The sequence below is a fragment of the Ceratotherium simum genome, chromosome 10 (genome assembly GCF_057802395.1).
Source record: "Ceratotherium simum simum isolate JZ-2026a chromosome 10, ASM5780239v1, whole genome shotgun sequence".
In the NCBI taxonomy this organism is placed as follows: Eukaryota; Metazoa; Chordata; class Mammalia; order Perissodactyla; family Rhinocerotidae; genus Ceratotherium; species Ceratotherium simum.
This window is the reverse complement of record NC_141909.1, coordinates 60,522,347-60,549,987: the sequence shown is the minus strand read 5'-3', so window position 1 is coordinate 60,549,987 and position 27,641 is coordinate 60,522,347. Positions and strand designations below refer to the sequence as shown.

Below are 27,641 nucleotides of genomic sequence, written 5' to 3'. Positions count from 1 at the left end.
ACCCTAAGTATTTTTCATGTTATATTTTTTTAGTCCAAGCAGCCACTTTTTCTGTTTCAGCCTGGGGACAGACTAAACTTTGTCAGGAAGGAAAAAACTGTGATTTTCCATCAGCATGCACCTCTGCTGCCTAGCTAAGGTGAGGTACACCAAGAGAATATTCTTTTCTATGTGTCATTTAAAATCAGAATAAAATTCCATCCATGTTAGATGGAGTAGATTTTACACAGCTCCAAGGTTGGATGACAGATGAGGTAATATCTCAAAAATCTTTTCATGTCTGTAATTTGTACAGAAACTGCTCCCCATGATCTTGTCAATCACAGAGTTTTCTTTGTGTACCCTTGAAGGAAAGGTCAACTTACAATCACTGAGCCAAATTCCTGAGACTCTTTGATCACTAAAAGTCAGAGAACTCTTTATCCTATGGTTCTGGAACACAGGCATGGTTATTTTGGCTTTCAATTCTGTAGTCATGTCAGGGTTTGTCCAGGTGTGGTCCACAGACCACTTGCATCAGAATCACTTGGTGCTTGTTAAAAAGGCAGACTCCTGGCTCCCATGGAAATCCCCTGAATCAGCCTCTCCAAGGAGGCTGGCAGGGCTCAGGAGTCTGCCTTTCTCAAGAGCAGCCCCTCTGATTCGCAGGCATACTGAAAGTTGAGAACTACCAAGTTACGATTTGAAACAGTTAACTTTCTTGGCTACTCCAACCTACTTTCATCATCAACACTGTGGTTCAGGAGGAAGGCATAATCCTCAGCTTTAGAAAATGTATAGGTCTAATGAGAAAACAGGACCCAAGAAGAGATAAAAAATTACATTTAAACCAGGTAGATAAGGTGTAATGTCCTCCTAACTCTTTTTTCCCCCTAGAGTCTAAATAAATTTTGTTACTTTTTGCTACCTCAAAGTATCCTAGAAACATACTTTTAATGACATCTCTGTGGAGCCTCTTTATTCATCATTCAGAAAGCAATTACCAAGCACTTTCAATTACTTTTAGAACTCTATTGTTAGAGCTTTTGGAGTTCATTTTAATCATATGTACATTTTCAAATGAAATAGTTTAATGGAATGATTTTCTTCACCTATAAATTAGAGTGAAATAATGTCATCAAAGCAAACTGAATAGTGTGAAATTAAAAGTCTGAGTTAGTAGAAGCCCACTCCATCATGGGGATATCTACCTTGCTGGATTGGCCTCAATCTTACATGAGATACGTATATAAATCGCCTAGCTCTGTGCCTGACACAGAGTAGGTGCTCAATAAATTGTTATTTTTATTATTTATCATCAATGAAGAATACAGGTCCAGAATTCCTTATCTGAAACCCTTTATATCAAGTTTTTTTGACAGCTTGATGCGCTTATTTTGTGGCCACATCTCATCAAATGTTTAGTGCAAATATTCATACATTTTACTCCATATGTATAAATTTATTTGATTACAAGGTACTGCTCCAGACCCCCAGGAGTGCTGCGTAACATACAGTATATGCACCATATTACCTTTCTAAAATCTGAAAAATTCTGAATTCCTTTTCATCTGGCTCCAACAGTTTGGGTAATGGATTGTGGATCATTTATCTTTGGATATAAAAAGATTCCCTTTATCCACTCAACACACTACTTAGTGCTAAGGAAAAAATGACGATGAAGGCCTGGTCTCTTCCCTGGAAGAGCTCACAGTGCAGTGGATGCATGACAGAGTTGCATCGTATTCAGGGTTTGGGTTCCAGACAAAAAAGTCACAAACAGTCAAAAAATTAACCTTGAAAAATCTTTTCAATTGCCCATCAAGTGCAGAAGCACGGCTTTATATGCAAAACTCTGCACAGAAATAGTGGATAAATTTATAATTAGAGTATCTAATAAAGAATATATATGCAAATTTATATCTATACATTACTGCATCTTTCAACACTGGAATCATACATGGTATGATGAGGGTTCTCCTATGAGAAGCCAGAGGTACAGAGATCAAGTAAAAGAACAGCAGATTCACATCTCTCAGCTTCAGCTCACTCTGGAATCCGCTGAAACCTAATGAGCATAGGGGAATTAGTGAATTACAGCTGTAACAGCTGTTCCCATTTATGTTTCTGTCCTTCCAGAATGGTTTAGACAAAAGTTCTTTACAACGCTGGTTTTGGCAAAGAGGCTAATGGATAGCCCATGACACAAGATAATTACGTTAAATCAGACTTTTACACAATACAGTTGTTTGGCATCATATAGCTTGCGCCAGTAATAGAATCAAATTCTTTAACAAGAATTGAGTGATTATTAACCTGCTGAATGTCAGAATCCCTTGCATAACTTTATTTTTTTTTTTTTTTTTTTTTTTTTTTTTTATTTTATTTTTCCCCCCAAAGCCCCAGTAGATAGTTGTGTGTCATAGCTGCACATCCTTCTAGTTGCTGCATGTGGGACGCGGCCTCAGCATGGCCGGAGAAGCAGCGCGTCAGTGCGAGCCCGGGATCCGAACCCGGGTCGCCAGCAGTGGAGCGCGCTCACTTAACCACCAAGCCACGGGGCCGGCCCAGCTTGCATAACTTTAAAAACTCATAAGTCTAGGCCACACCCTTAGGGACTTGGTTTATCAGGACTGGGTTGGAATTTGAGCATTTGAACTTTTAATAAAAGTTTCAGTGGTGTTTCTGATATGCTGCCAGTTGAGAACTTCCATTCTTCCAAAATTACTTTGACCTGTGGTCACTGTTTAGAATATACTGCAGACCAGGGACATTTGTGTGGACCTTTTCTGAAGATTTTCTCTCTTCTCCTTATTTCTTGGCATAAGTTTAAAAAAATCCTACTATAGTCCACTCACCAAATCTTACTCTATTGCTCCTCTTGCTTTATTTTCCTATTTCAAAGCTGCATTTAAAAAAAAAAAAGTGATCATGATTCTACTTTGAAATATCTTACGTCTCACAAGATGTAAAAACACTCTATAATTGGAAATACAGATGCCATCTTTTATCACAATAAACAAAACTCCCAGGTAATATTTTTCTTTTTCACATACATACTCATGCACAACTTAATAAAGTAAAAATGTTTGATTTCTCAACTTGCTGATTGAAGACATACCAGCAATTGGAAGAATCTGCCAATATTCCTTTACTTTGATTCTGTTAGTTATTTTGAATTCATGTTTTTAAAGTTTTTGTTAAATATTGAATACATACAACATATTGAAGAGTTAACAAAAACGAATGATTTTGGGTCTCTCTCCTTTTTCTTTTTGTCCCATCTCTAGCAGAAAGCTTAATGAACAGTGAAATGATAAAAGCAAGAAGCAGAAAGAAGGGCCTAGATAATCAGGCCCTGATTTATGAATGTGGCACTAAATATACAGCCACAAGGAATCCTAAAACTGCTCTAAGAGTTGTTACTCAAGAGCCTCACTAACTTCTCTATACTTTATGACCAGTAAAACTTGTGTCTAACAGTAAGTGAGCTCTACCGCAGATCGGACGAAGACCACTTTACTTCTGAGACAAATACAACCCAAGCAATCAGCCCCCGCTTATGAACTAAGCATGTAACTCACCAGTTCGATATGCCAATAACCTGGCCTGAACCATGCAGTGCCTTGCAATGTCTTGTGGCAAACTTTGATTGTGAATGTCATTAATCTGTTCAGTACTGCCACAATAAAATCCGTAGTGTTTAAAGTTGGGCACACTGGAAGCTACTGTGGCCAAAAGTAGGACAAGGTCTTTCATGTTTTGCCTTAGATTGCTAAAGTATGGATTTTCACATAGGTTCTCCAAACCTATCGTCATCAGTATTTGCTTATGCATTTCTTCATTTGAAACCAAAAATAACATTTCATATTCTTTTATTCTTTCTTGTTTACATTCAGAATAAAAGTCAACGTTAGCATCCGGCAATGTTTTTGTAATTTTTTGAATAAAGTCACATTTGTAAGAAGTCTCCTCTACAAACTGCACCATATAACACACCAAAGGCTGAAGTAACACACACACATGGGCCCGACTGTTTGACTTCAATCTTTCCACTGCTTTAGCATCTAACTTTGCATCTTCAGAACTAGAAGCCTCAGTAAGCAAACTTATTTCTGGATCAGCAGGCCAATATGAAATTCGGTTAACTCCAGCTGAAATACAAAATATGAAAGGTAGTTATGAGATACATGCTGAAATTAAGGGTTTTCTTAATAAATTCACCATATCAATTGCAGTAGATTCAGAGGTTCCTAAATAATAAATGTCTATTACCAAATCACCTATAAATGCAGCCCCAGGGTTGGCAAACTATGGCCCACAGGCCAGATCCAGCCCATTGCCTGTTTTATACAACTTGCAGGTTTAAGAATGGATTTTAGTTTTAAATAGTTGGAAAAAATCAAAAGAATATTTTGTGACATATGAAAATTACATGAAATTCAAATTACAGTGTCCATAAATAAAGTTTCATTGGAACACAGACACACCCATCCATTGACATAGTTTCTGGCTGCTCTTGCAATACAACGGAGTAGCTGGGTTCACAGCTGAGTAGCTGTACAGACACTATATGGCCTGCAAAGCCTAAAATATTTACTATCTGGCCCTTTAGGGGAAAAGTTTGCTGACCCCAACAAAGCCCATGGAGGGTATTTGAGGAATCACTGGCTTTGCTGTGTGGTCCCAAAGCCCAGTGCTGGGACTATATACCAGAGCCCTCCAAACAATCAAATGGCTCCTTTTAGAAATATCATAGCTAACAACTGATATTGTCTAGAGTTTTCTATCTGAAATAAACTATTCATCCATGCATTAAAAATGTACCTGTACTCTGAATTCTTCCTCCAGGAAGCTATTCTAAGAAAATATTCTAAATAGAGACAAAAAAACTCCACTCATGCATATATTTAGTGCAGCATTGTTTAAAACAGTAAAAACCGAAATGGCCAAAATAGGGGAACGGTTAAACACATTACGGACCTCCTCATAATAAAATATTATATAGTCATCCAAAATGTCCACAAAAAATTTATAATGTGAAGGCAGTGGGGGGAGGAGAGAAGCAATATTAATTTTTTTAAGTCCATAAAATTAAAGACAAAACAACAAAGTAGAAGGAACATTTTTCAATCAACATGACACAGGATAGGTTAATCTTTAATATACAGAGAAGATTTTAATTCATTAAGAGTACATATGAAATGTCAAGAACAATAAGGCCTCAAAAGAGACAAAAAAATAAACAGACAATTTACAAAAGAGAAAACAAAACTGGATAACAAACATATGAAAAAAATATTTTAATTTGTATTTGAGATTGAACAATGAGATATTTTATACAGAGTTAAGCACCCAAATGTACATCTATTAATTAGTATTTTACAACAAAGAGACTCCTGTGCATGAGTATCTCATGTAATTTCACCTAGGAAAAATGTTTGTGCCCAGAAGTGAATACACAGATGGCCCATAGTGTTCTACATTCAAAGTAACAGATGAACTAAAAAGTCTGAGGTGAACAAACGCACATTTCTATCTACTCCCTGCTACTCCTGACTCTTACTGGGGCTTGGAATGTAAAGCAAGTTTGAAGGCCTCAAAGCTAATATCAGAATGTCTCCTCCGGCTGCATTTTACCGTCTCTCGGTTGGAGTTTTCACAATACATTTCCTAACCAGCAATGATGGTCAATCTTTCATCTAAGCATCCTGGTTGCTTCCAGTAATCCTGATCCAAAGAGAAGAGTGGATGACTAATCTTTGAACAAATGTTCATGTACCAGTGGCAAATGCTACAGCAGAGGTTCTCAAATTTTTTGGTCTCAGACCCTGTTACACTCTTAAAAATTAATGAGGACCTCAAAGAGCTTTTGTTTATGTGGGATTTATCTACTGATATTAACTGTATTAGAAAATTAAAACATATTTTCCAAAACAAGAACAAAATCTAGTTGAAAAGCACAGCACTGTTTTAGGTTTTTACAAATCTCTTTATTATCTGGCTTAATAGAAGACAGCTGGATTCTCAAGTCTGCTTCTGCTTTCAATCTGCTGCAATAGTCTGTTTTCATTGAAGTATATGAAACGTATCCGGCCTCACACAGATATGCAGTTGAAAAAAGACTTTTTTTTTTTTTTTTCTGGTGAAGATTAGCCCTGAGTTAACATCTGTTGCCAATCCTCCTCTTTTTGCTGAGGAAGACTGAACCCTGGGCTAACATCTGTGCCCATCTTCCTATACTTTATATGGGACGCCGCCACAGCATGGGTTGATAAGCAGTGCACAGGTCTGTGCCTGGGATCGGAACCTTCGAACCTCAGGCCACTGAAGCAGAGCCCGCAAACTTAACCACTACGCCACCGGGCCAGCACCGAAAAAGGAGTATTTTAACAGCCATTTCAGACAATTATGAATATTATTCTTTGATACTACATAAAAATTTGACAAGGGAAAGTTTCTTAAAGGTTAGTTACAATGTGGAATCTGAAACCATATTAAACTTTCTGTACTGTTATGTTAAAATCCATTGGTCTATCTTGCACTTAGAATGGCTCTTTTACTGATACATGGTTTTGTAGCATTGTGCATTGGTCATCTGGAAAACACTGGTTTACTGATTTTACAGTATGAAAAAAAATCCATTCAGTAATATGACCACCAATTTCATCAGAAGAGTCTTTAAGTGTTGGGAAGCTGTAAGCTCATGACGGTGGATACAAATTTTTCAAAATTCTAATTTTCACTTGAAGGCTCAAATTTTATCATTGGCAACAAGTACTGTCAGTTGTTTTCCTGGAAGTGACAGGTTCACTTCATTCATTTTTGAGAAAATGTCTGCCAAATAGCCAAATCTAAATAATTACAGTTTGTCAGTTCATGATGTTCCATAAAAAACAGTAGATAATTCAGTTGTAATTCAATTACATGAGTGGTTTTCCTTAAGATAACCTTCATACTTAGGTTTGTAGCAAAAGTGCTTTACGTCCACCTCCTATTTTCCACATAGAATATTAAAAAGATGTGAACTCAAGGGTTGGGATTTAACAAAATTAATAACTTTTACTGTTTCATCAAGGACATTCTTACATGAAACTCTTTCTTTTAACTCCAAGTACATGGCCATGAAGAAGACAATGACTACTACTGCCTTGATATATACTAGGGCTACAGTTGTTTTACTCACCACTGTTTTGGTATTATTAGTGTAAATGTAGCATTATTATGAAAACAGTTTTGACCTCCTGGACCATCAAGAGTTCATAGACCACACTTTGAGAACCACTGTGCTTTAGAAATGTTTGCTTTGTAACTGAGGTAACAGTAATTTTAACTAAAGTAACTCAGCTATAGCATGGGGTTAAACCATGCCCCTTCCCAAGATATAATATACAAGCCTCATCTAATGTAGCAATGTTCTTTATACATGGGTCTAACACTGACATCAAAGCATTTCCATTGTATGTCCTTCCTGATTTTCCACACTTCATTACCTCTCTTGCCAGGTTTAAACATCTTAACTCAAAGACATCAAGCAGTGGTGAGTTAGTTGCACTCCCCTATTTTTCTCTCTAAATCTTGGCTCTGAGCCTATTAAGAGTGCTTTCAGCATAGTCAACTCAGCACAAAACCCAACTATCTTAATCCATTCTTCTCCCTTGACTCTAGAAGAGATCAGTCAACAAATGTTTTGGTTCTTCACATTCTTTCCTTTCTATATCAATGCCACCATCTGAACCCTATCTTATACTCTGCCTAACGCAACAGTCTACTAATTGAGTTCTGAACCTCATCTTTCCATGCTCCAATTCAATAACAAAAAAATAATAATAATTTTAATCATTTTATGTCCTGCTCAAAAATCTTCAATGGCTCTATATTGTCTATCATAAGAATTATAGGTCAATTAACACAAGTCATAAAATGAATATTCAATCTACTTAGTTAATTGAAAAAAGAAGGAAAAAATGCCACCACCACTATCATATCTATCTTCTCTATCTGTAACTGCAGGGGAGGGACTACAGAATCTAACAACTATCACAGACACCTACTTCCGTGAAACACTTGTTGCAGGCCAGGAGGCTCTAGCCACATGACCATCTCTTCTGGAAGTCATTCCGCTTGTAGCTCAAGGGCACTGCCTTCACCACCAAAACGATCATTACTCTTAAGACTTTGATGTAAATAAAAACAGCTCTTCCTCAAAACAAGTTAAGAAACTCTGTTCCATAAGATAAAGCCCAAAGGCCATACAGTTTTTCAAAGGTCTCCACTAACGCCCAACCTATCATTATAATCCATCTGCCACTATTCTCTCCAAGAATAATTCTGCATTTCAAACACTGACCATCAGAATCTTGCTTCTCACAACTTGATGACACCCCACGTGCTGCCCCCCTGACCAGGAAAGTGTTCCTCCTCCTATACATCTGACCCATCAAGATCCAGCTTAAGCCCTAGCCTTTCCTAACATGCCAACCTGCAAGGATCACCATTTCTCCTCTGAGCTCATGTTACATTATTTGTTATTTTTGGCCCCTGAAATAACACCTTCATGGAAAAGATTAAGAACTATACTAACCTTTTTTTCCAGAAGCTCTCTGAACCCTATCCTTTTGGGTTTTTAAGGAGGCTTCACTACATACATATAATTGACTAAATTATTGGCCATTGGTAACTGAACTCAAACTTCAGCCCCTCTCTCCTCCCCAGAGGTCTAGCGGGTGAGGCTAAAGGTTCCAACCCTCTAATTACCAGGTTGTTCCCCTGGCAACCAGGTCCCACCCCTAGGGGTTTTCCAAAAGTCACCTCATTAACATAAACTCAGGTGTGGTTGAAAGGGGCTTGTTATGAATAACAAAAGACACCTTTATCACTCAGGAAATTCCAAGGGTTTTACTTGCTGTGTGCCAGGAATGGGATGAAGACCAAATACGTAATTCATATTATAAATCACAATACCACAATGCCTAAGTAAAAGATGATAAATGAATAAGGAATCCTATCCTATGCAAGCAATAGGATATCTTGGGGTATATGAGGAAGCATTTGATTTAAAACTAATTCGGCCTGACCTTGTTTTTCCAAAAGGGCCTGACGTGGCCTGTTGAGCATGCATTGTACATCTGCTTTAAATATTTACTATGTCCCCAAGACAAGAAGGATGCCCCTAAAGATAGGGATGTAACCTCCCCCATATTGGCATTTCCTTTAGGAATCCTAAACTAAAAATCCCTAAACTAAGGATTAATTACTAACCTGCTGTGCTCACCTTGTGACCACTGACCTGCTGTGTTCACTGATCGGCTGTGCCAGCAAAGCAATCGCGTGACTATTGTAAAAGGGACATTCCTATCATATGTGATGTATGCATTTTTGTTCCAAGACGGTATATAACCACTCTGTACACCCCACTTCTTTGGTGCCCTTCCTTCCTTGGGGAAGGAAGGCCCCAGGCTGTACTCCTCAGATCTGGCTCATAATAAACTCACCCCAATTTTGATTTATAGACTGACTCTGGATTATTTGCGCCAACATTTCTAGCCGTAGTCACGGCAGGATTTCAAAGACACCCACTGGAGACCACCTGGAATCTACACCAAACTGGCATTTGGTACCAACAGGGGCCCACTGAGCCCTCCGGGATCACTGCATTCTTCAGGTGACCCTGGTGAGTTCTCCTGAAACGCAGACCTCCTTACTTTAAGTCGATGGTCCAGAGATTATATGAGTTGTTTCAAACCTTAAGACTAGGTGTCTTAAGGGGGTACTGGTACATACCCTAGGTAAGAGGAACCTAGGGGGGGATTTCCTAAGAAAGAAAAACCTAGGGGGAATTTCCTAGGCCAGGGGAGCCTAGGAGGAACTTTGGAGTGAAGGGGGTAGGCTGACCTTTTTTTGTTTTTTTTTGTGAGGAAGATTAGCCCTGAGCTAACATCCATTGCCAATCCCCCTCTTTTTGCTGAGAAAGATTGGTCCTGGGCTAACATCCATGCCCACCTTTCTCTACTTTATATGGGACGTTGCCACAGCATGGCTTGACAAGCGGTGTGTTGGTCTGTGCCTGGGATCTGAACCTGCAAACCCTGGGCCGCCAAAGCAGAGCACATGAACGTAACCACTATGCCACTGGGCCAGCCCCGAGGCTGACATTTTTAATTTCGCTTTAAATTGAAAAGATTTGCATTTATAAAGTCTGAACAAACTGCTTGATAGAGAAATGAGAGTCTGAACTTGTTCAGCTCTGAAGAGAAGGGACACCAGCTCCACCCAGCCGAAAAGTGTTCTTAGGTGACTGAGAACCTCGTGGGAATGTCAGAGGATCAATCCTTGCGACAAGTAGCAGTCTTGTAGGGAACTCCACTATCGTTGACGTTAATTAATTAAAGGCTCGTCCAGGGAAGCACATGCAAGGGTTGGTTGCCCACGTGCTCCAAGCCCACGTGCTCCAAGCCCCCGTGCTAGTTTTAGACTGCTGGCGGGAGAAACCAAGGCACGGAAGAGAGTGTTTACGACTTTTCATTAGGAAGTAACACTCACAAGCAGCACATTTCCAACCCATCACACTGTCCCTGGAAATTGTTCAGACTTTATAGTAAAACTAAACTAAAAGAAGAGCGGCATCAGTTCCTGAGTGGGCAGCCTCCCCCTGGAACTCCAGCTGGCTTCATGCTGAAACTTGCAAGTGCTTAACAAAATCTGAAAATGGCTGGCAAGATAACCTGGGAAAATTTAAAATTACAGTGGCCACTATGGGGCCCCTTTTTAAGAGCCAGGTAATAGAGAAATTTTTAAAGAACTGAGCTCGCCACCTTCCGGCATAATTGCTCAAACTAAAGGTTCCGGAAGCTGCAAATATTTACAAAGAACAGCAAAAAAAAAAAAAATCTACCAAACTTGTTTCATGTCCTGGGGCTTGGCTTAATAATCATCAGGTTGGAGGTCCCAAAATACGGTCAGACAAAAATGCGGTTACACCCCTTCTGCAGTCAGAGATGGTCAGACAGAAATGTGGGTTGCACTCCGTTCACAGCTAAGGGTCCTAGCCAACTGCTGCCAGCCTCAGGGGAATTACACTGGCCGACAGAAGGGACACTCCGATTAGATAAGATCATTTAAGAAGTGCATTTAAAAGCAAAGACTTCAAAATCCCAAAATAAACTTATTGAAAGTCTTTTGTTGCAAAAAGCTAATAAAAATTAACTTATAAAAGGTATCTAAAGGAAAATATATTAGGCCATGGCTTTACAGACACCCCCGTAATCTACTCCCAGAGTTAATGAGACTCTGAGAAATTTCTGGGAGACAGCTAGGCTAAAGATTACTGGAACTGTTCAGTACTGCCAGGTAGTTACTGTTGGTCCCGGCTGAAACCTGACAGGGTATTTAAAAGAATTTAGCAACTTACAATGAGAAATTCGGCCAAACTGGGAGCTGATATTCAGAGCCTGATAGGAATTTTCTTTCCAGGCCTTCTTCCCTAAGTTAAAATAAAACTAAGCACCCGGAGGGAAAGAAGCAAATTAGGGATGATGTAGTTGGACAGGCAGATCAACCTATAATGTGATTTAAGTTACAACAAAAATTTCTGAACAATCAAGACCAACTATCCTTAAAAAAAAAATCCTTGTCAGACTGGAAAAGCAGCTCCAGAGGCAGCTCAGATTCCACCCAGTTCCTTTATCTCAGAAGGGATTATCACCTCACCTCTCAGGGAACGGTTATCTAGCCCGTTACTAATTCCTAGGACTGAAAGGAAAAAAAGGGAAAAGGGCAAGGAAAACAGCCATAAGAACACCCTTGCCCAAATTCTAGCATCTTGAGTGTCTTCTCCACAAATATTAGAAAAAAAAAAGAAAGAAAAAAAGGTTTCTCCACCTGAGTGTGTTTCAGTTCCTATTTCTGATACCCGATTTCAACTGACCAATGCAAATATCTCCAAACCAGGATGAGAAGACAGCATCTGTTGTAGACAGCTCTCCCAAGACTCCAGACCTGGCCTGTATTCCCAACCTTATATGTCCTTATTTAAACCTGTGTAATGCTTAAACTATATACCTGTTTTATAATTGTTTCATTTAAGGTTTTCAGAATACTGTCATACTTGAAGAAAGTGACTGATTTGGAACAGGCTGTTCTTGAAGGCCAGGCATTTATCGGCTGGCTTCTAATGGAACTCAGTGGTTATGTGGAACAAACCTCTGGCCTTGGCTACTGCCTGGATGGCTAAAACACTGCACCCTGAGCTTCCCTCGGATGTAGGGAAGGAGTCACCCTGAGCTAACACCTGTTGTCAATCTCCCTCTCCTTAAGGCCAGATGGGCTCATTCAGTGTTCCACTTGTATGGCCACTTGGCGGCTATATTTGTTCCTTCCTTGGGGCTAGAAGATGCTATTATCACATACAGAACCCCTGACTAAATTTACTCAGCAAGCCCTCAATGATAGTCAAGAAGGAACAGCCTTATTAAATACCAGAATATCTTTAATGAAAAAGGCTGTCCTTCAAAATAGAATGGCCTTAGATATTTGAACTGCTTCCCAAGGTGGTATGTCTACAATCATTCAAAGTGAACGCTGTGTTTTTATAGGTGACGAATCTTCCAATGTGTCATCTCTGCTAAAGCACATAAAAAAGCAGGTGAATGTCTTAAGAGATCCTACACTCAGTCTTGATTTGTTTCATTGGCTCCCTTCAGGTACCAGTTCCCTTTTTCGATCCAGATTGCAATTCCTATTTCTATTACTTCTTGGAATTCTTGTATTAGTCATAATATTCAAACGAATTACTTTTTCTTTACTCAGTGTTGTAAGACTGGCATGCAAGATAGAGTAACGATTGCTCAGCGACTGGAGATGGTTGATTGATCTTACAACTCTGGACAAATTTCCTTTTCTGATAAAGACTATGTCTAAGAACTCATTTTTAAAATTGATCTTTTCAAATATTGAATTGTCATCGTTACTGTACCCGTTCTATAACCGTAAACAATGTGAGCATAAGGAGTCATGTAAAAGCAAATGTACAATGTTTGTGCAACAACCTAAAATTAGTTGAAAAATCTATGAAATGCTTCCTCTGTTAATATATATACCTCTATGCTTGTCCACTATATCTGACTATTTCCCTCCAATGTGGACAATTGGGCAAATAAATGAGATAAAAGCCTGGCACCAAGGGACATAATGGACCCGGGGCAGGCAACAACCACTCTGGCGCTGAGGGACAATATTTTGATCATCAATGCTTTCTTTTTTTTTTTTATAATTTTATTTATTTATTTATTTCCCCAAAGCCCCAGTAGATAGTTGTATGTCATAGCTGCACGTCCTTCCAGTTGCTGTATGTGGGACGCAGCCTCAGCATGGCCGGAGAAGCAGTGCGTGGGTGTGCGCCCGGGATCCGAACCCGGGCCGCCAGTAGCGGAGCGCACACACCTAACCACTAAGCCACGGGGCTGGCCCTCATCTTTCTATCGAAAGATTATAGATCAAAAGGGGGAAAACGATAAATAAATGACAAGCAACAGGACATACTGGAGTATACAAGGAAGCCATTTGGTTTAAAACTAATTTGGCCTGACCTTGTTTTTCCAAAAGGGCCTGATGTGGCCTGTTGAGCATGCATTGTACGTCTACTTTAAATATTTATTATGTCCCCAAGACAAGAAGGATGCCCCTAAAGATAGGGATGCAACCTCCCCCATACTGGCATTTCCTTTAGGAATCCTAAACTAAAAATCCCTAAACTAAGGATTAATTACTAACCTGCTGTGCTCACCTTGTGACCACTGACCTGCTGTGTTCACTGATCGGCTGTGCCAGCAAAGCAATCGCGTGACTGTTGTAAAAGGGACATTCCTATCATATGTGATGTATGCATTTTTGTTCCAAGACGGTATATAACCACTCTGTATACCCCACTTCTTTGGTGTCCTTCCTTCCTTGGGGAAGGAAGGCCCCATGTTAGTCCTCAGATCTGGCTCATAATAAACTCACCCCAATTTTGATTCATAGATTGATTATGGATTATTTGCATTGACAAAGATATATAATATTTTTTAAATGGGAGAATGGTCTGCATATTCACCTGGATGCAAAACAGAATCATAAGCACAAAGAGGTTTAGTGAGCACCCTGGAGTGACAGAGATGGACAGCTATACATTGATAATTTGTGCACCTCCTTCCAAAGTGTACAGTAGTCACTGGGAGATAGCTGCCCAGCCAGGAACTACAGTTCCACCAATGGATGTGAAGAGAAATGATGTATGTAACTTCCAGGCCAGGGTTTTTTTTTTTTTGGTGAGGAAGATTGGCCCTGAGCTAACATCTGTTGCCAATCTTCCTCTTTTTGCTGAGGAAGATTAGCTCTGAGCTAACATCCATGACCATCTTCCTCTATTTTTTTTTTGTATGTGGGACGTCACCACAGCATGGCTTGACGAGTGGTGCATTGGTCCATGCCCAGGATTCGAACCTGCGAACCCCAGGCCAAATTAGTTTTAAACCAAGCAGAGCATGCAAACTTAACCACTACGCCACTGGGCCGGCCCCCAGGCCAGGGTTTTTAAGAAGCAGGTATGCCTTCTCCACTCTCTTTCTCAGTCAGCCTCTGGATGCAGAGGACTCAAGGCCCTAGGGGATGACAGTAGCAATAAGACAGAAGATGCCTAGGCCCATGAATCAACAAGATGTCTGCTGTTCAGCAACACCTACATTGTACTATCACATGGGTGATAAATGTCTAGTATACCAAGCCACTGAAATTTTGGTGTTTAGCTGTTATAGCAGCTAGCACTGGTCCACTAATACACTGAGGATCACTAGTTAGTGACAGAGCTGAGACTGGAATCAATGTTTTCTGACTCTTCTTACAGTGTATCAAACTGTCTTCAGATATATATTTATATTTCTAAATTATCTCTTTGGTATTTAAGCAATTTGTTCCCACTGGTTGTTCTCAGATAAATGCTACTAATCCCCAACAAAGCCTTATCTGCACTTACCATTTACAATCATTTTCAAACAAGCAGAACATGGTTTTCTGGAAAAATACAGATCACAGTTTTTCAGCCTTGACCCATGTTTTATAAGAGCAATTTTCCCAGCATGTAAATCTTCACTAGAACAGTGGAGACCAACAATTTTCATGTTTTTCACCACCACAAGACCAGTTTTCTTCACCTATATTAAGATACAAAATAATAATTTATTAGTTATAACATCTAATGATCATATCATGAATTATATTTGATGTATTAATAAAATAAAAGTTTTGTTTAATTCTTTATCTGAACACAGTTTGAACAAAAGCACATTTCTCAGGTCCAAAAAAATTTCTGTAAGTTTAATGTTGACTTTATACCAGAAATCTTCTAAATCCAGACTTTCTTAACCAAACAATTAAGCATTTAATTATCATTAATTTGTCCTAGTGAAAAATGAATACATTTTAACTTAGTTAACCTAGTAAAGGGCAAGAACCAAGATGACTTGACTTGTTTCTTATAGCATCTATTTTGTATTAAGCTTCTAGATGGTAATAAGAAAAAATATGGAAAACTGTGATTTTACACAAGGATAAGTAAAGCCCAGAGGGTTTACATGACATTCTGAAAGACCCACAGATGGTAAAAGCAGAACTAAAGCAGAGGTCATCTTAAATTTTAAAATATTTTAAATATTGACTAAAATAAAGATAATTCTCAACCTCTTGCTAACAACTGGCTCTACCAATTTTTAGCACGACAATCTAGACTAATGTGGTTAGGTCCCATCTCCTACAAATATACAGATTATTTATAATAAAAAAATGTTTTAAAATGCATATTCAAGCTCAAAAGAAAGGAAGACATACCCTCAGGAGTTAGAAACGAAAAGAGAACTCAAAGCAGGAGCAGTAAGCTGGAGCCACCTCAGCAGTATCCCACCCACAGGAGGGGACTGGCCGACTGCTTTAAGCCCTGGAGGCTGGGCACTGGCTGGAGTTGCTACTTCAAACCTAAAGCGCCCTAACTTTTACAGATACTAATCAAAAAAGTTAGTGTAGCAATATCAGATAAAACAGACTGAGGTAAAAGTCAGTTCTACACAAGGCACAAAATAGTCTACGCTGTTTTCACAGCCAAAGACTCTGAAGTAAGGAATGTAAACCTGATCCTTGGGCTCCTAAGGGATTGTTAGAATACGAGGGGCACTCCGGCTGAGAACAGGGTATCCATTATCCCCTATGCCCTTTCAAAGGGATTTTACTCTACAGTTATCCCCAAAAGAACATATTTGAAATCACTGTAAAGATCAGACCAAAGCTATATTCACTAAAATAGTCAAGATTCAGTTTCAGTTATGAGTATAAATGTTTGAAACTATGGATAATGATATTTTGTGAAATGCTTAAAAAGAAGGAATAGAGGAGATTTTATAGAATTCCCTTTCTGAGTTAACCAAGCATCTCCTAAACATTAAGAACATTTAAAAGGAATACAAAACTCTTTCCTTTACAAAATATATACCCAAAAATATATCTAAAATATGAAAGATCTACCTATATTGGCTTTTAAAAAAAGCTTTAAATTTACCTTGAATTTGTGAACCTTTGCCCCTCCCCACCCCCAAATTTCTTAGAGTTTTAGGTTCCTCAAATACAAAGTATATGTTAGTATCTACTTCTGAATACTTCCAGCAAGTTTTTTAAAAAGAAATTATCACTTTAGAAAAGAACTGATGAGGCCTTGTCAAAAGATCTTAGCACACTAAAGCTCACTTTATTAAACTGAATAAACTGTGACCAATGAAAATGGCTGCAATTCAATGATATCAGCTTTAGATTTTCTAAATAGTTAAGCAGACAGAAATAAAGCCAGAAAATTTGACCACAAAAGACTTTTTAAAAAATTGTTCCTAATAAATGAGAAGCATACTCATCAATTTATTTTTTATTAGAACAATCTTTTAGGCCAAGTTTATCACTTTTTGTCTAGAGTCCTTTTCACCTCAGAAAACATCTTTTTTTTTCACTTTGTTTTTAGCGAAGGCCAAAATATGAAGTTTGAGACAAGGATTTTTCCATCCCAAACTTAAAACAAAACAAAGCCAATAAAAGCCTAAGTTGCATTCCATTTCAGCACTTCCCCTTACTACAACTCCCAGAGACGGAATCTTTTCAGTGAATCACTGCTCTGGAGCCTGATTTTGCTTCCCTTCACTAACATCCTGGCAAGTAGCCTATGTAATCCTAGTCACAGATAGGCAAAAGAGAACAGTCTGTTTTGTATATGAACTAGTATATTTACTTAAACGGTGATTGACTACTTTTTTCCCTTTGCCTTTCTTATAATTAAAAACATCTAAATATTCTGAGACAAATTATTTTTATATTCTTGTTGGGCATTTTAGAAACTCACTCTCAGAACTAACCAGGAAATGTACAGGAATTATATCAGAATCATCAAGATAACTTTTATCAAAAGATACATGTTTTGTCTTCCACACCCAATGAATCAGAATCTCTGGAAAATTCAAAACATTAAAATAATAAGAAAATACTATGCAAAATTAAAAAGAACATGGTTCATCTTGTCAAGTCTGGGCTTTGATTTTAACCTACTTACAAGCTAGTTAAGTTAGCCTTTTCATAGACACTGGCAGAAGACATGAAACTCCTAGGTCAGAAACAAAGGACTTGATCATTCACAGCACAGCAGGCAGTATGAGCATCACGTTTGCGATGGTTCCTTTGCCTACAAATCCCCTGGGGTTCATGCAGATGGGCCCACATGGATTTCTGGACGTGAAGTGGGTTGTGTTACGGGAGAGAAACACTGAGCTTGGTGATTCTGTTGCTTTATCGCAAACAGTAAGCAAACCTGCTTTGTCTCAGAGGGAGACGTTACCTCAACCCTCAAGGTTGCTTGCTGCAAACACAAACTCTGAGAAATGGCCTAGGTAAAGAACAGTTAGGCCCTCGCATTCTTTAAACCAGCAAGGTGTGTTGGAGTTCAAGAGAACCACAGAAGTGTGTTTCTCAACACATCTATACGAACTAATGTGGGAAGGTGTCAAGAGTTAAATTTGAAAATTTTAAAAAAGCAAGATGTAGGAGCATATTATAGAATAATCTCGTCTGTTCTTTTTTTTTTTTTTAGAGAGACATGAATAGTCTCGTAAATGCACAGATAATTTTTAGAAGAGTATATAAGAAACTCCCTTGTAAGTGGGAAGAGGGGACCTGTGGATAACAGGGACTTTTATTCTACTTTATACCATTCCTTCTGCTTTGTTATTATGAGCATATATGTCTTTTTAAAAAATTGTAAAAATTCACCAGTTTTTTGTCAGTAGATACTCTGGCCATCTCTTCATTATCTCCTACAGGTCCATGCTTTCCCTCTTCCTTTTCCTAATGAAAAGCAGATTAACGGAAACAAAAGATTAGTACATAGGACATATGATTAATTCAATATTTCCTATTTAAAGGCTGGTTTCCTTGGCTTTGGATCATTCTTTTTTTTTTTTTTTTTTTTTTGCTGAGGAATATTCACCCTGAGCTAACATCTGTCACCAATCTTCCTCTTTTTTTTTTTTTTGTGAGGAAGATCAGCCCTGAGCTAACATCCATGCCAATCCTCCTCTTTTTGCTGAGGAAGATTGGCCCTGGGCTAACATCTGTGCCCATCTTCCTCTACTTTATATGGGACGCTGCCACAGCATGGGTTGACAAGTGGTGCGTCTGTGCGCGCCCGCGATCCAAACCCGGGCTGCCAGCAGCGGAGTGCGTGCAGTTAACCGCTACACCATGGGGCCAGCCTCTTCTTTTTTTTTTTTTTTTTTTTTTAATGTGAGCTGCCGCCACAGCATGGCCACTAACAGACAAGTGGTGTGGTTCTGCACCCAGGAATCGAGCCTGGGCCGCCAAAGCGGAGCGTGCTGAACTTTTAAGCACTAGGCCAGAGGGGCTGGCCCTCTGCATTGACTTCCCGCTTCATTCAGGTTCAAGTTCAGACTACTTAACCTAGCAAATAAGACCTTTAGGATCGGGCCCTTGCATACTTCTCCAAAATACAGAAGGACTGGAAATTGTGGCCAGAAAATAAAATTCTGTAGTTTAAGATTCCAGGGCCAGCCCTGTGGCTTGGCGGTTAAGTGCATGCACTCCGCTGCTGGCGGCCCGGGGTTTGGATCCCGGGCGCGCACCGACGTATCGCTTCTCCGGCCATGCTGAAGCCACGTCCCACATACAGCAACTGGAAGGATGTGCAACTATGACATACAACTATCTACTGGGGCTTTGGGGGAAAAAAATAAATAAATAAAAAAAAAAAAAGAAAAAAAAAAGATCCCAGAGTTAGGGCAGTTTTGAGCAATGGAAAAGTCCAGAGTGTGGCCATGGCTAAGAAGGACTAAAGGGGAAAAGAGGTAAACTAACTGGCATTGGGAAGATAAGGAACTACGTAGCAAAAGTATGAAATAAGGATTGTGGCAAGCAGAATAACGGTCCCCCAAAGACCTCCCTGTCCTAATCCCTGGAGCCTACAACTATGTTATATTATGCTACATGGCAAGGTTGCAGACGGAATTCAGCCTGCTAATCATCAACCTTGAGACAGAGAGATCGTCCTGGATTATCTGGGTGGGCCGATGTAATCACAAGTGTTCTCGTGTGATAGAGGGAGGCAGGAGAGTCAGTGCCACTGTGATGCAACATGAGAAAGACCTGGTCCACCACTGCTGGCTTTGAAGATGGAGGAAGGGGTTTACGAGCCAAGGAATTGCCCACACTTCCAGCCTCTAGAAACTGGAAAAGACAAGGGAACAGATTCTCCTCTAGAGCCTCCAGAAGGAACAAAGACCTGCTGACACTTTGATTTTAGCCCTGTGAGACCCATTTCAGACTTCTAACCTCAAGAACTATAAGATAACAAATTTGTGTTGTTTTAGGCCACCAGCTTTGTGGTAATTTGTTACAGCAGCAATAGGACGTCAGTACACAGATGTCCATAAGTCTCCTTTAAAAGTAAAACTTGAAGTAGAAAGTTTTGAGCCAGGGGTGCAACTCCTTCATTCATTTATTTATTTTCATAAGAGATTTATTCTTCATTTATTAATTCAACAAACATTTATTGAGCCCTTGCTATGTGCCAGCCATAAACCTAGTTGCTCAGGATGCAGCCCTTACAGAGATAATGATTTATGAACACAAGAAAGTGACTATGAAGTGAGTAGATAATTAAGACAGGGTGATATACCAGACTTCTGTGAGCCCCAAAGTAGGTGGGATGTGTAATAAATAGGAGAAATTGTGAAAGTGGGAACGGCAAACTTGGTGAATATTTGACCTCTCAGTCTTATGAAACAAATGCTGGATGCTAGAAAAGGAGTAACTTCTAAGAAGTTTACAAGAAAAGCCAGGCCCTGGGAACGAGGTTTCTGTTCAAGCAGAACAGGAAATAGAGGAAGTGGTGATGTTGGTAGTAAAATGATGGGGGTGTGGATGATAGTAGTGGTGATGGTGATAATAACAACAGTACCTAACATCACTGACTGTTTACTATGTACCAGGTCCTAAAACTACCTCAGTTAATCCACGCAATTTTACAAAGTAGCTACTGTTACTCCCATTTTACAAATGAAGAAGTCATAGCTGAAAGAGATTAAATAACTCGACCATGGTCACACACCTAATAAATGGGTAAGCAAGGATCTGAGCCCCAAATCCACTATCTTCACCATTATGCTACATTGCTTCTGTTCTGGAAAAGTAGCGAGGTCTTTTAGCATGAAAATAAGGTACCCGAGGACACAATGGGAAGATTTGGGAGAGAGGGACAATATGTGATGTGTAGAGAAATATGAGGGAACAATGCAGTTATTCTAACTCTTATACTAAAGTAACATTCAGGCAATTTAGATAAGTCTTACTTAACTAAAATTAAAAACTATGAACAAGTAGGAGAGAGAACTACTTTTAAATGACAGCCATTTTCAATAGTACTTGATTTCTATTCTAAAACTTTTAATTAATTGTTTTTTTCCCAGAAGTCTCATGAACAATTGCTTTTTCTCCCACTCATTTATCTAGTTTTAGACTGGATTCTTACAAATTCTTACTCTTTATACTCAATGTATATCTTGCTGAACAAACCTCAAGGAGCACCCATACATTGTAAATATTTGACAACATAGAAAACTCAGATATCAGTTATACTTAGAAGTGGTTTTAAGTTAATAATACACTAAGGCTGGTAAAAATTACAGACAATTTAAAAATTCGGACAATATTGGAATTTAAAATGTAAATTTCAATAATAGGGGTATAGACACGGTACACTGATACAATGGACTGTTATGCAGTCATTAAAATGATAATCACAAACACATATAGTACATAGTATGTGCCAGGTACTATCTAAGAGCTTTACAAATATTACTCATTCATTTGTCATAAAAGCCCCATGTCATATGTACTAGTAATATTCCATTTTACAGATGAGGAAGTTGACAGGCAAAGTAACTTCCCCAAGGTTTCATAACTAGTAAGAGGTGGAGCCAGGATTTGAACCTAGGCAAGGCGAACTACAAAAACCACTGGCTACTTTTAAACCATTAGACTAAGTTGGTGCCCCAATGTTTATAATAGTATTACAGTACAAGTATTTTCCTATGTTAAGTGAAAAAGGTGAGATCCAGAATTAAATGATCTCAAATGAGTAAAGGAAATACAGAAAAAAGATTGAAAAACAGCACAGAAATGTCAGCAGCCTCCAGGTGGTGGAATTATGAGGAATTTTTTTTCTTTCTGTTCATTTTATAAATAATAAACATATATTACTTTGGTAACACGTACAAATATTTTATTTTTAAAAAGTCGAGGGCCGGCCCTGTGGCTTGGTGGTTAAGTGCGCGCGCTGCGATGCTGGTGGCCCGGGTTCGGATCCCGGGTGCGCATCGAGGCACCACTTCTCCGTTCATCCTGAGGCCGAGTCCCGCATACAGCAACTAGAAGGATGTGCGGCTACGGCATACAACTATCCACTGGGGCTTTGGGGGGAAAAATAAAATAAATAATAAAATCTTTAAAAAAAAAAAAAAAAAAAGACGAAAGGTTGGTAAAGTGTCAAAAGCAATGTTCCCAATACAATTACACATCAAATCGCATCTTAGAGTTTCTGCAACTGACTTTGCATAGCAAAAGCAGAATAAAGAATTTTTTTTTTTTTTTATAATTTTATTTATTTATTTTTTCCCCCAAAGCCCCAGTAGATAGTTGTATGTCATAGCTGCACATCCTTCTAGTTGCTGTATGTGGGACGCGGCCTCAGCATGGCCGGAGAAGCGGTGCGTTGGTGCACGCCCGGGATCGAACCCGGGCCGCCAGCAGCGGAGCACAAGCACTTGACCGCCAAGCCACGGGGCCGGCCCAGAATAAAGAATTTAAGTGAAACAAACTTATTACTTTAGCTTCAAGAACATTTTTCTTCTCTTAAAGGAAAAAAGATCTTACTCTACTCTATGAACATCAATGTGCAATTAGTACTAGAATTATTTATTTAATTTAATGTGCCTGTCTGTCAAAAAAGAACTTAATTTCAGCACAGGATGTATTATAAATATATATATCCTTATATATAAGATTGATATAAGAATTAAAATGAGATAAAATCTTGACATTTAAAAAGCTGCTTCAAAATTAGTACTCAATCTCTAACAAGATCAGCTTTTTAAATGCGCTTTTAAAAAGTCCTAAATCTCTAAACCTCTGCTTCTAATCTGTCTCTTCAAGACAAATTTTATCTGCAAAACAAAACAAAACAAAAAACCCCAACAGCTTGAAAATCTTCTTTCATAAAAATAATACTAAGCTATTATTAACAAGCAGAAAGAATAAAGGACTTCAAAACCATGAAGGAAATGAAGAGCCTTCTCAAAGCCATTAATAATGTGTGGAGCCAGGGTGGGGGTTGGGTAGTGGTTGAGAAACAGGGAATAAAAATGAATAACATTTTTAATAATGTTTTACTATTTGTAAAATATTTCACATAGGAATTGGAGAAAACTACTCCAAAAGATAGCACTTTATCATGAAAAGTGAATTTCTTATGTATACACAGACCTTATACCCTTCACAAAAATTAACTCAAAATGGATCAGAGACCTAAACGTAAAATGCAAAACTATAAAACTCCTGGAAGATAACAAAAGAGTAAACCTAGATGACCTTGGGTATGGTGATGACTTTTTAGATACAACACCAAAGGCATAATCCATGAAGGAAATAAATGATAAGCTGGACTTCATTAAAATTAAAAACTGCTCTGTGAAAAACAGTGTCAAGAGAATGAGAAGACAAGCCACAGACCAGGAGAAAATATTTGCAAAAGACACATGTAATAAAAAGACTGTTATCCAAAATATACAAAGAACTTTTAAAACTCAACACTAAGAAAACAAACAACCTGACTAAAATATGCACCAAAGACCTTAAGAGACACCTCACCAAAGAACATATACAGATGGCAAATAAGCATATGAAAGGATGCTCCACATCATATGTCATCAGGGAAATGCAAATTAAAACAATGAGATAGGGCCGGCCCCGTGGCTTAGCGGTTAAATGCGTGCGCTCCGATGCTGGCAGCCCGGGTTCGGATCCCGGGCTCGCCCCGACGCACCGCTTCTCTGGCCATGCTGAGGCCGCGTCCCACATACAGCAACTAGAAGGATGTGCAACTATGACATACAACTATCTACTGGGGCTTTGGGGGAAAAATAAATAAATAAATAAAATTAAAATTTAAAATTTAAAACAATGAGATATCATTACACACCTATTAGAATGGCCAAAATCCAGAACACTGACACCAAGTGCTGGCGAGGATGTGGAGCAAGAGGAAGTCTCATTCATTGCTGGTGGGGATGCAAAATGGTACAGTCGCTTTGGAAGACGGTTTGGCAGTTTCTTACAAAACTAAACATACCCTTACATACAATCCAGCAATTACATTCCTTGGTATTTACCCAAAGGAGTTAAAAACTTATGTCCACACAAAAACCTGCACACAGATGTTTACAGCAGCTTCATTCATAATTGCCATAACTTGGAAGCAACCAACATGTCCTTCAGTAGGTGAATGGATAAATTGTGGTACATCCAGACAATGAAATCTTATTTAGCTCTAAAAAGAAATGAGCCATCAAGCCATAAAAGGACATGGAGAAACCTTAAATGCATATTGCTAAGTGAAAGAAGCCAATCTGAAAAGGCTACATATTGTATGATTCCAACTATATGACGTTCTGGGAAAGGCAAAACTACAAGGACAGTAAAAAAAAAAAAAAAAATCACTGGTTGCCAAGGGTGGGAGAGGGAAGAATAAGTGGAGCACAGAGAATTTTTAGGGCAACGAAAACACTCTGTATGATACAATAATGATGGATACATGTCATTATACATTTGTCCAAACCCACAAAATGTACAACACCAAGAATGAACTATGCATAATGTAAACCAGAGACTTTGGGTGATCATGATGTGTCAATATAGGTTCATCAATTGCAACAAATGTACCACTCTGGGGGGATGTGGATAATGGGGGAGGCTATTCAGGTGTGGGGGCAGGGGGTATACAGGAAATCTGTGTACTTTTCCCTCAATTTTGCTGTGAACCTAAAAATGCTCTAAAAAAATTGTCTTAATTACAAAAAAATGAATTCCCTAATTCCCTGTTAAAATTCTTCAATGCAATCTCAATACTTAGAAGATAAATTCTAAACTCCCTTGCAAGGCATACAGCGTTTTTTATGATCTGATTTCTGTATACCTTTCCAAGCTCATCGTCAGTTTCTTCCTTCCACCCAACTTCACCCTCCAACATGAGGACCACAAGTTCTCTCACTCCTCCAAGATTTTCCATATGGAGTCCCTTGGCTTGACAAATACCTACTTATTCTTCATATCTCAGTGCAAAAGCAGCCTCCCCTGTGAATCATTCCTTCCCACACTTCCCCACGTAGAGCCTAGCTCTTAGTTTTCAGTCTTGGTAGTACCTCTGCTTATACTTTATACTTGCCTCTACCATCTAATTGTATCTTAATTGTTTAAATGTCTAGTTTTTCATCCCCAATAGAAACTTAAGGACTACATCTTTTCTTTGTATCTCCAGTACCATACACACAACCTCATCCACAGTAAAGAAGGCATCAAAAATGGAAAAGAAAAAAAGGATAGTTATGAATGACCTCATAAGAATACTGTGGGAATTTAAGGATTTACAAAAAGTCTTTCTGTGGAAAACCTAAAGCAACCTCCCAGCAACATTATCAGAAAGTTGGAAACTTCAATAAGCATATGCAGAATATAATTACTATTTTGTAAGAGGGAAAAAAACACAACAACCTTGTGCTTAAAAAAAGATTGAAGGAAAGTAGCAAAATGTTAAAAGCGATATTGTTAGGGGCCGGCCCAGTGCTGTAGTGGTTAAGTTTGAGTGCCCCGCTTCAGTGGCCCGGGGTTCACGGGTTCAGATCCCGGGCGTGGACGTACATGCCGCTCGTCAAGCCATGCTGTGGCGGCATCTCATGTACAAAATAGAGGAAGACTGGCACAGATGTTAGCTCAGGGACTGTCTTCCTCAAGCAAAAAACGAGGAATATTGGCAACAGATGTTAGCTTAGGGCCAATCTTCCTCACCAAAAAAGAAAAAAAAAACTGATGTTGTTAGAATGGTGAGAAGCCATGGGTAATTTTTCCCTCTTTTTCTTCTGTTTTCAAAACCATCTTAAATGCTTAACTTAACCTAATACTATTTTCCATAATACGACGTTGGCCCCCTAAAAATTAATGACAACACTCTAAACTTCCACATCTACTAAACCAAAATGGTGGGAACCTAACGCCATGCATGGAGGAAACCTAACTCCAAGCATGATGGAAAATAATGAGAATGTAGCACCTTGCTGCCCCAAGAGTAGGAGAAAAAAAGATGCAGAATGTACACACTTCCAATACACTTTTATGATTATTCTTACTACACATTCCTAATCTGTTTTGATCATCTCTTTTGAGATTCAAAAAAGAGACTACTTACACAGAACAAAATCAATTAACACCTAGAGCTTACCTATTCTAATAGTAGATGCTAATAGCTATACCAAGTAAAATACGACATGGTCTCTACCTTCAATCAATTTAGTTTGCTGGGAGAGGGAAAAGCCACTCAGATAAAATACCAACAGTATACAACTGAGCTATAAATTATGTGATATAGACAATAATCTAATTGGCCAAACATAAACAACATGTAAGTACCATTAATATCTGATAAACATGGCACAGTCTGAGAGGGTAACTATTCTATTTTTGAACTGGAAAGAGGAGATATTAAAGCTATGAATTACAAGTATCACACTAAACCATAAAGGTAGTTTGAAAATTTTAAGGCTTGTTAAGTTTGTTTTTAAGCATGATAGAAACTGGGGCAATAAAATCAAATTTTAGACCATTGCTTTTCTAACAGGAAAAACTATCTAAGGAATCACATTATACCTGAGATTTTTGTCTTTGGTCTTCTGCTGGAAACAGCTCCATCCAGAGACTGAGCAGAGTGAAAAGGTTGACTTTAGAAAGTCTTGGTGTTTGACCTAAAAAGAAAGGGCAAACACTTTAAAATTTTACTAATGATGAAAATAAGAACTAAACTCAATGCCACTTGAGTACTGCAGACTTAGCTCAGCTGTTTTAGCAGGAGGCAGAGAAAAAGGATTAAAGGGCAAGAGAATCTAAGCGCTTTCTTAGCAGGAGACTGGTTTCAACCTCCTTGCGGGCGACCCCCTCTGGCACTTTCCCAAGTTGGGCGCTCTTTCATCTGGCAGAAAAAAACAGTACAACTGATATACGTAACTATGGGAACAATCCAAAGGAAGTTATGAAAAGTCCTTGCATCTTATGTCATCGTGGAGCAAGCCTTTCTTTGGACTGTGATGAGGCGTTGCCACAAAGGCAGTGGTTACAACACATACTAAAACTGCGGTGACCTTTGAGTGTAAAGCAGTTGAAATACAGGAAATCCTAGCGTGCGGTTAATTTTGAAATCAAGGCAAAAACACGGTTTGAGAAATTTTCAGGCTCGTCGATCCCCGATCCCCGTCGATCCCAGATCTAGCTCTTGAGAGGAAAAGTAAAGGGGGGCAGTGAAAGCGACTTCAAAAGCCGATGCAGCCGGGTCGAGGGGGTCCCAGTGACGGAGGCGGGGACGCGCCCAGGGCGGGGATGAGACACCCAGGAGCAGAAGCGCCGGCGAAGAGGGGCAGGCAGGGAACCCGGAGTCAAACGGCGGGCGACGCACAGGGCAGAGCGAAAGGCTGCAGTGGCGGGAGCAGGCTGCGGGGCACTCACCGGTCATGCTGCCAGTCTGGGTGCTCACTGACCGCCTGGCCCCCGCGCTCTCCAGATTTTGCATCTGCTCTGCTTCTTTCATCCCAACCCCAGCGGCCTCTGCTGCCCAGAAAACCCTCGCTGTAAGGCATGATCTTGGCCCCAGCACCTCCCCTTCTCGCCTCCTCCCACCGACTGTAGGGCAGCTGCCAACTCGGCGCAGCCAACTGACGTACGAGCCCAGTCGCCACTTCGGGGCGCCTTGTGTGACGTCATAGCGAGGCGTGGAC

At 39.3% G+C, this 27,641-nt stretch overlaps 1 protein-coding gene across 4 annotated transcripts in view; it reads right to left on the bottom strand.

Annotated features, from left to right (window-relative positions):
• Positions 1-27,548, bottom strand: part of CDADC1 (cytidine and dCMP deaminase domain containing 1) — an 84,693-nt gene extending 57,145 nt beyond the window's left edge. For 2 of the 4 annotated variants that reach the window (XM_087436078.1, XM_004433664.3), the window contains exons 1-5: positions 27,373-27,547; positions 26,524-26,618; positions 18,307-18,381; positions 14,990-15,167; positions 3,564-4,133 (exon numbers count right to left, since the gene is read on the bottom strand). In XM_087436078.1, the coding sequence (XP_087292204.1) occupies positions 3,564-4,133; positions 14,990-15,167; positions 18,307-18,381; positions 26,524-26,618; positions 27,373-27,454 (1,000 nt within the window). In that variant the 5' untranslated portion in view covers positions 27,455-27,547. Of the gene's footprint in view, positions 1-3,563; positions 4,134-14,989; positions 15,168-17,593; positions 17,645-18,306; positions 18,382-26,523; positions 26,619-27,372 lie in introns of those variants that run through there. The other 2 variants (XM_087436077.1, XM_087436079.1) reach the window with 2 other exon arrangements.
• Positions 27,549-27,641: the final 93 nt, after the last annotated feature.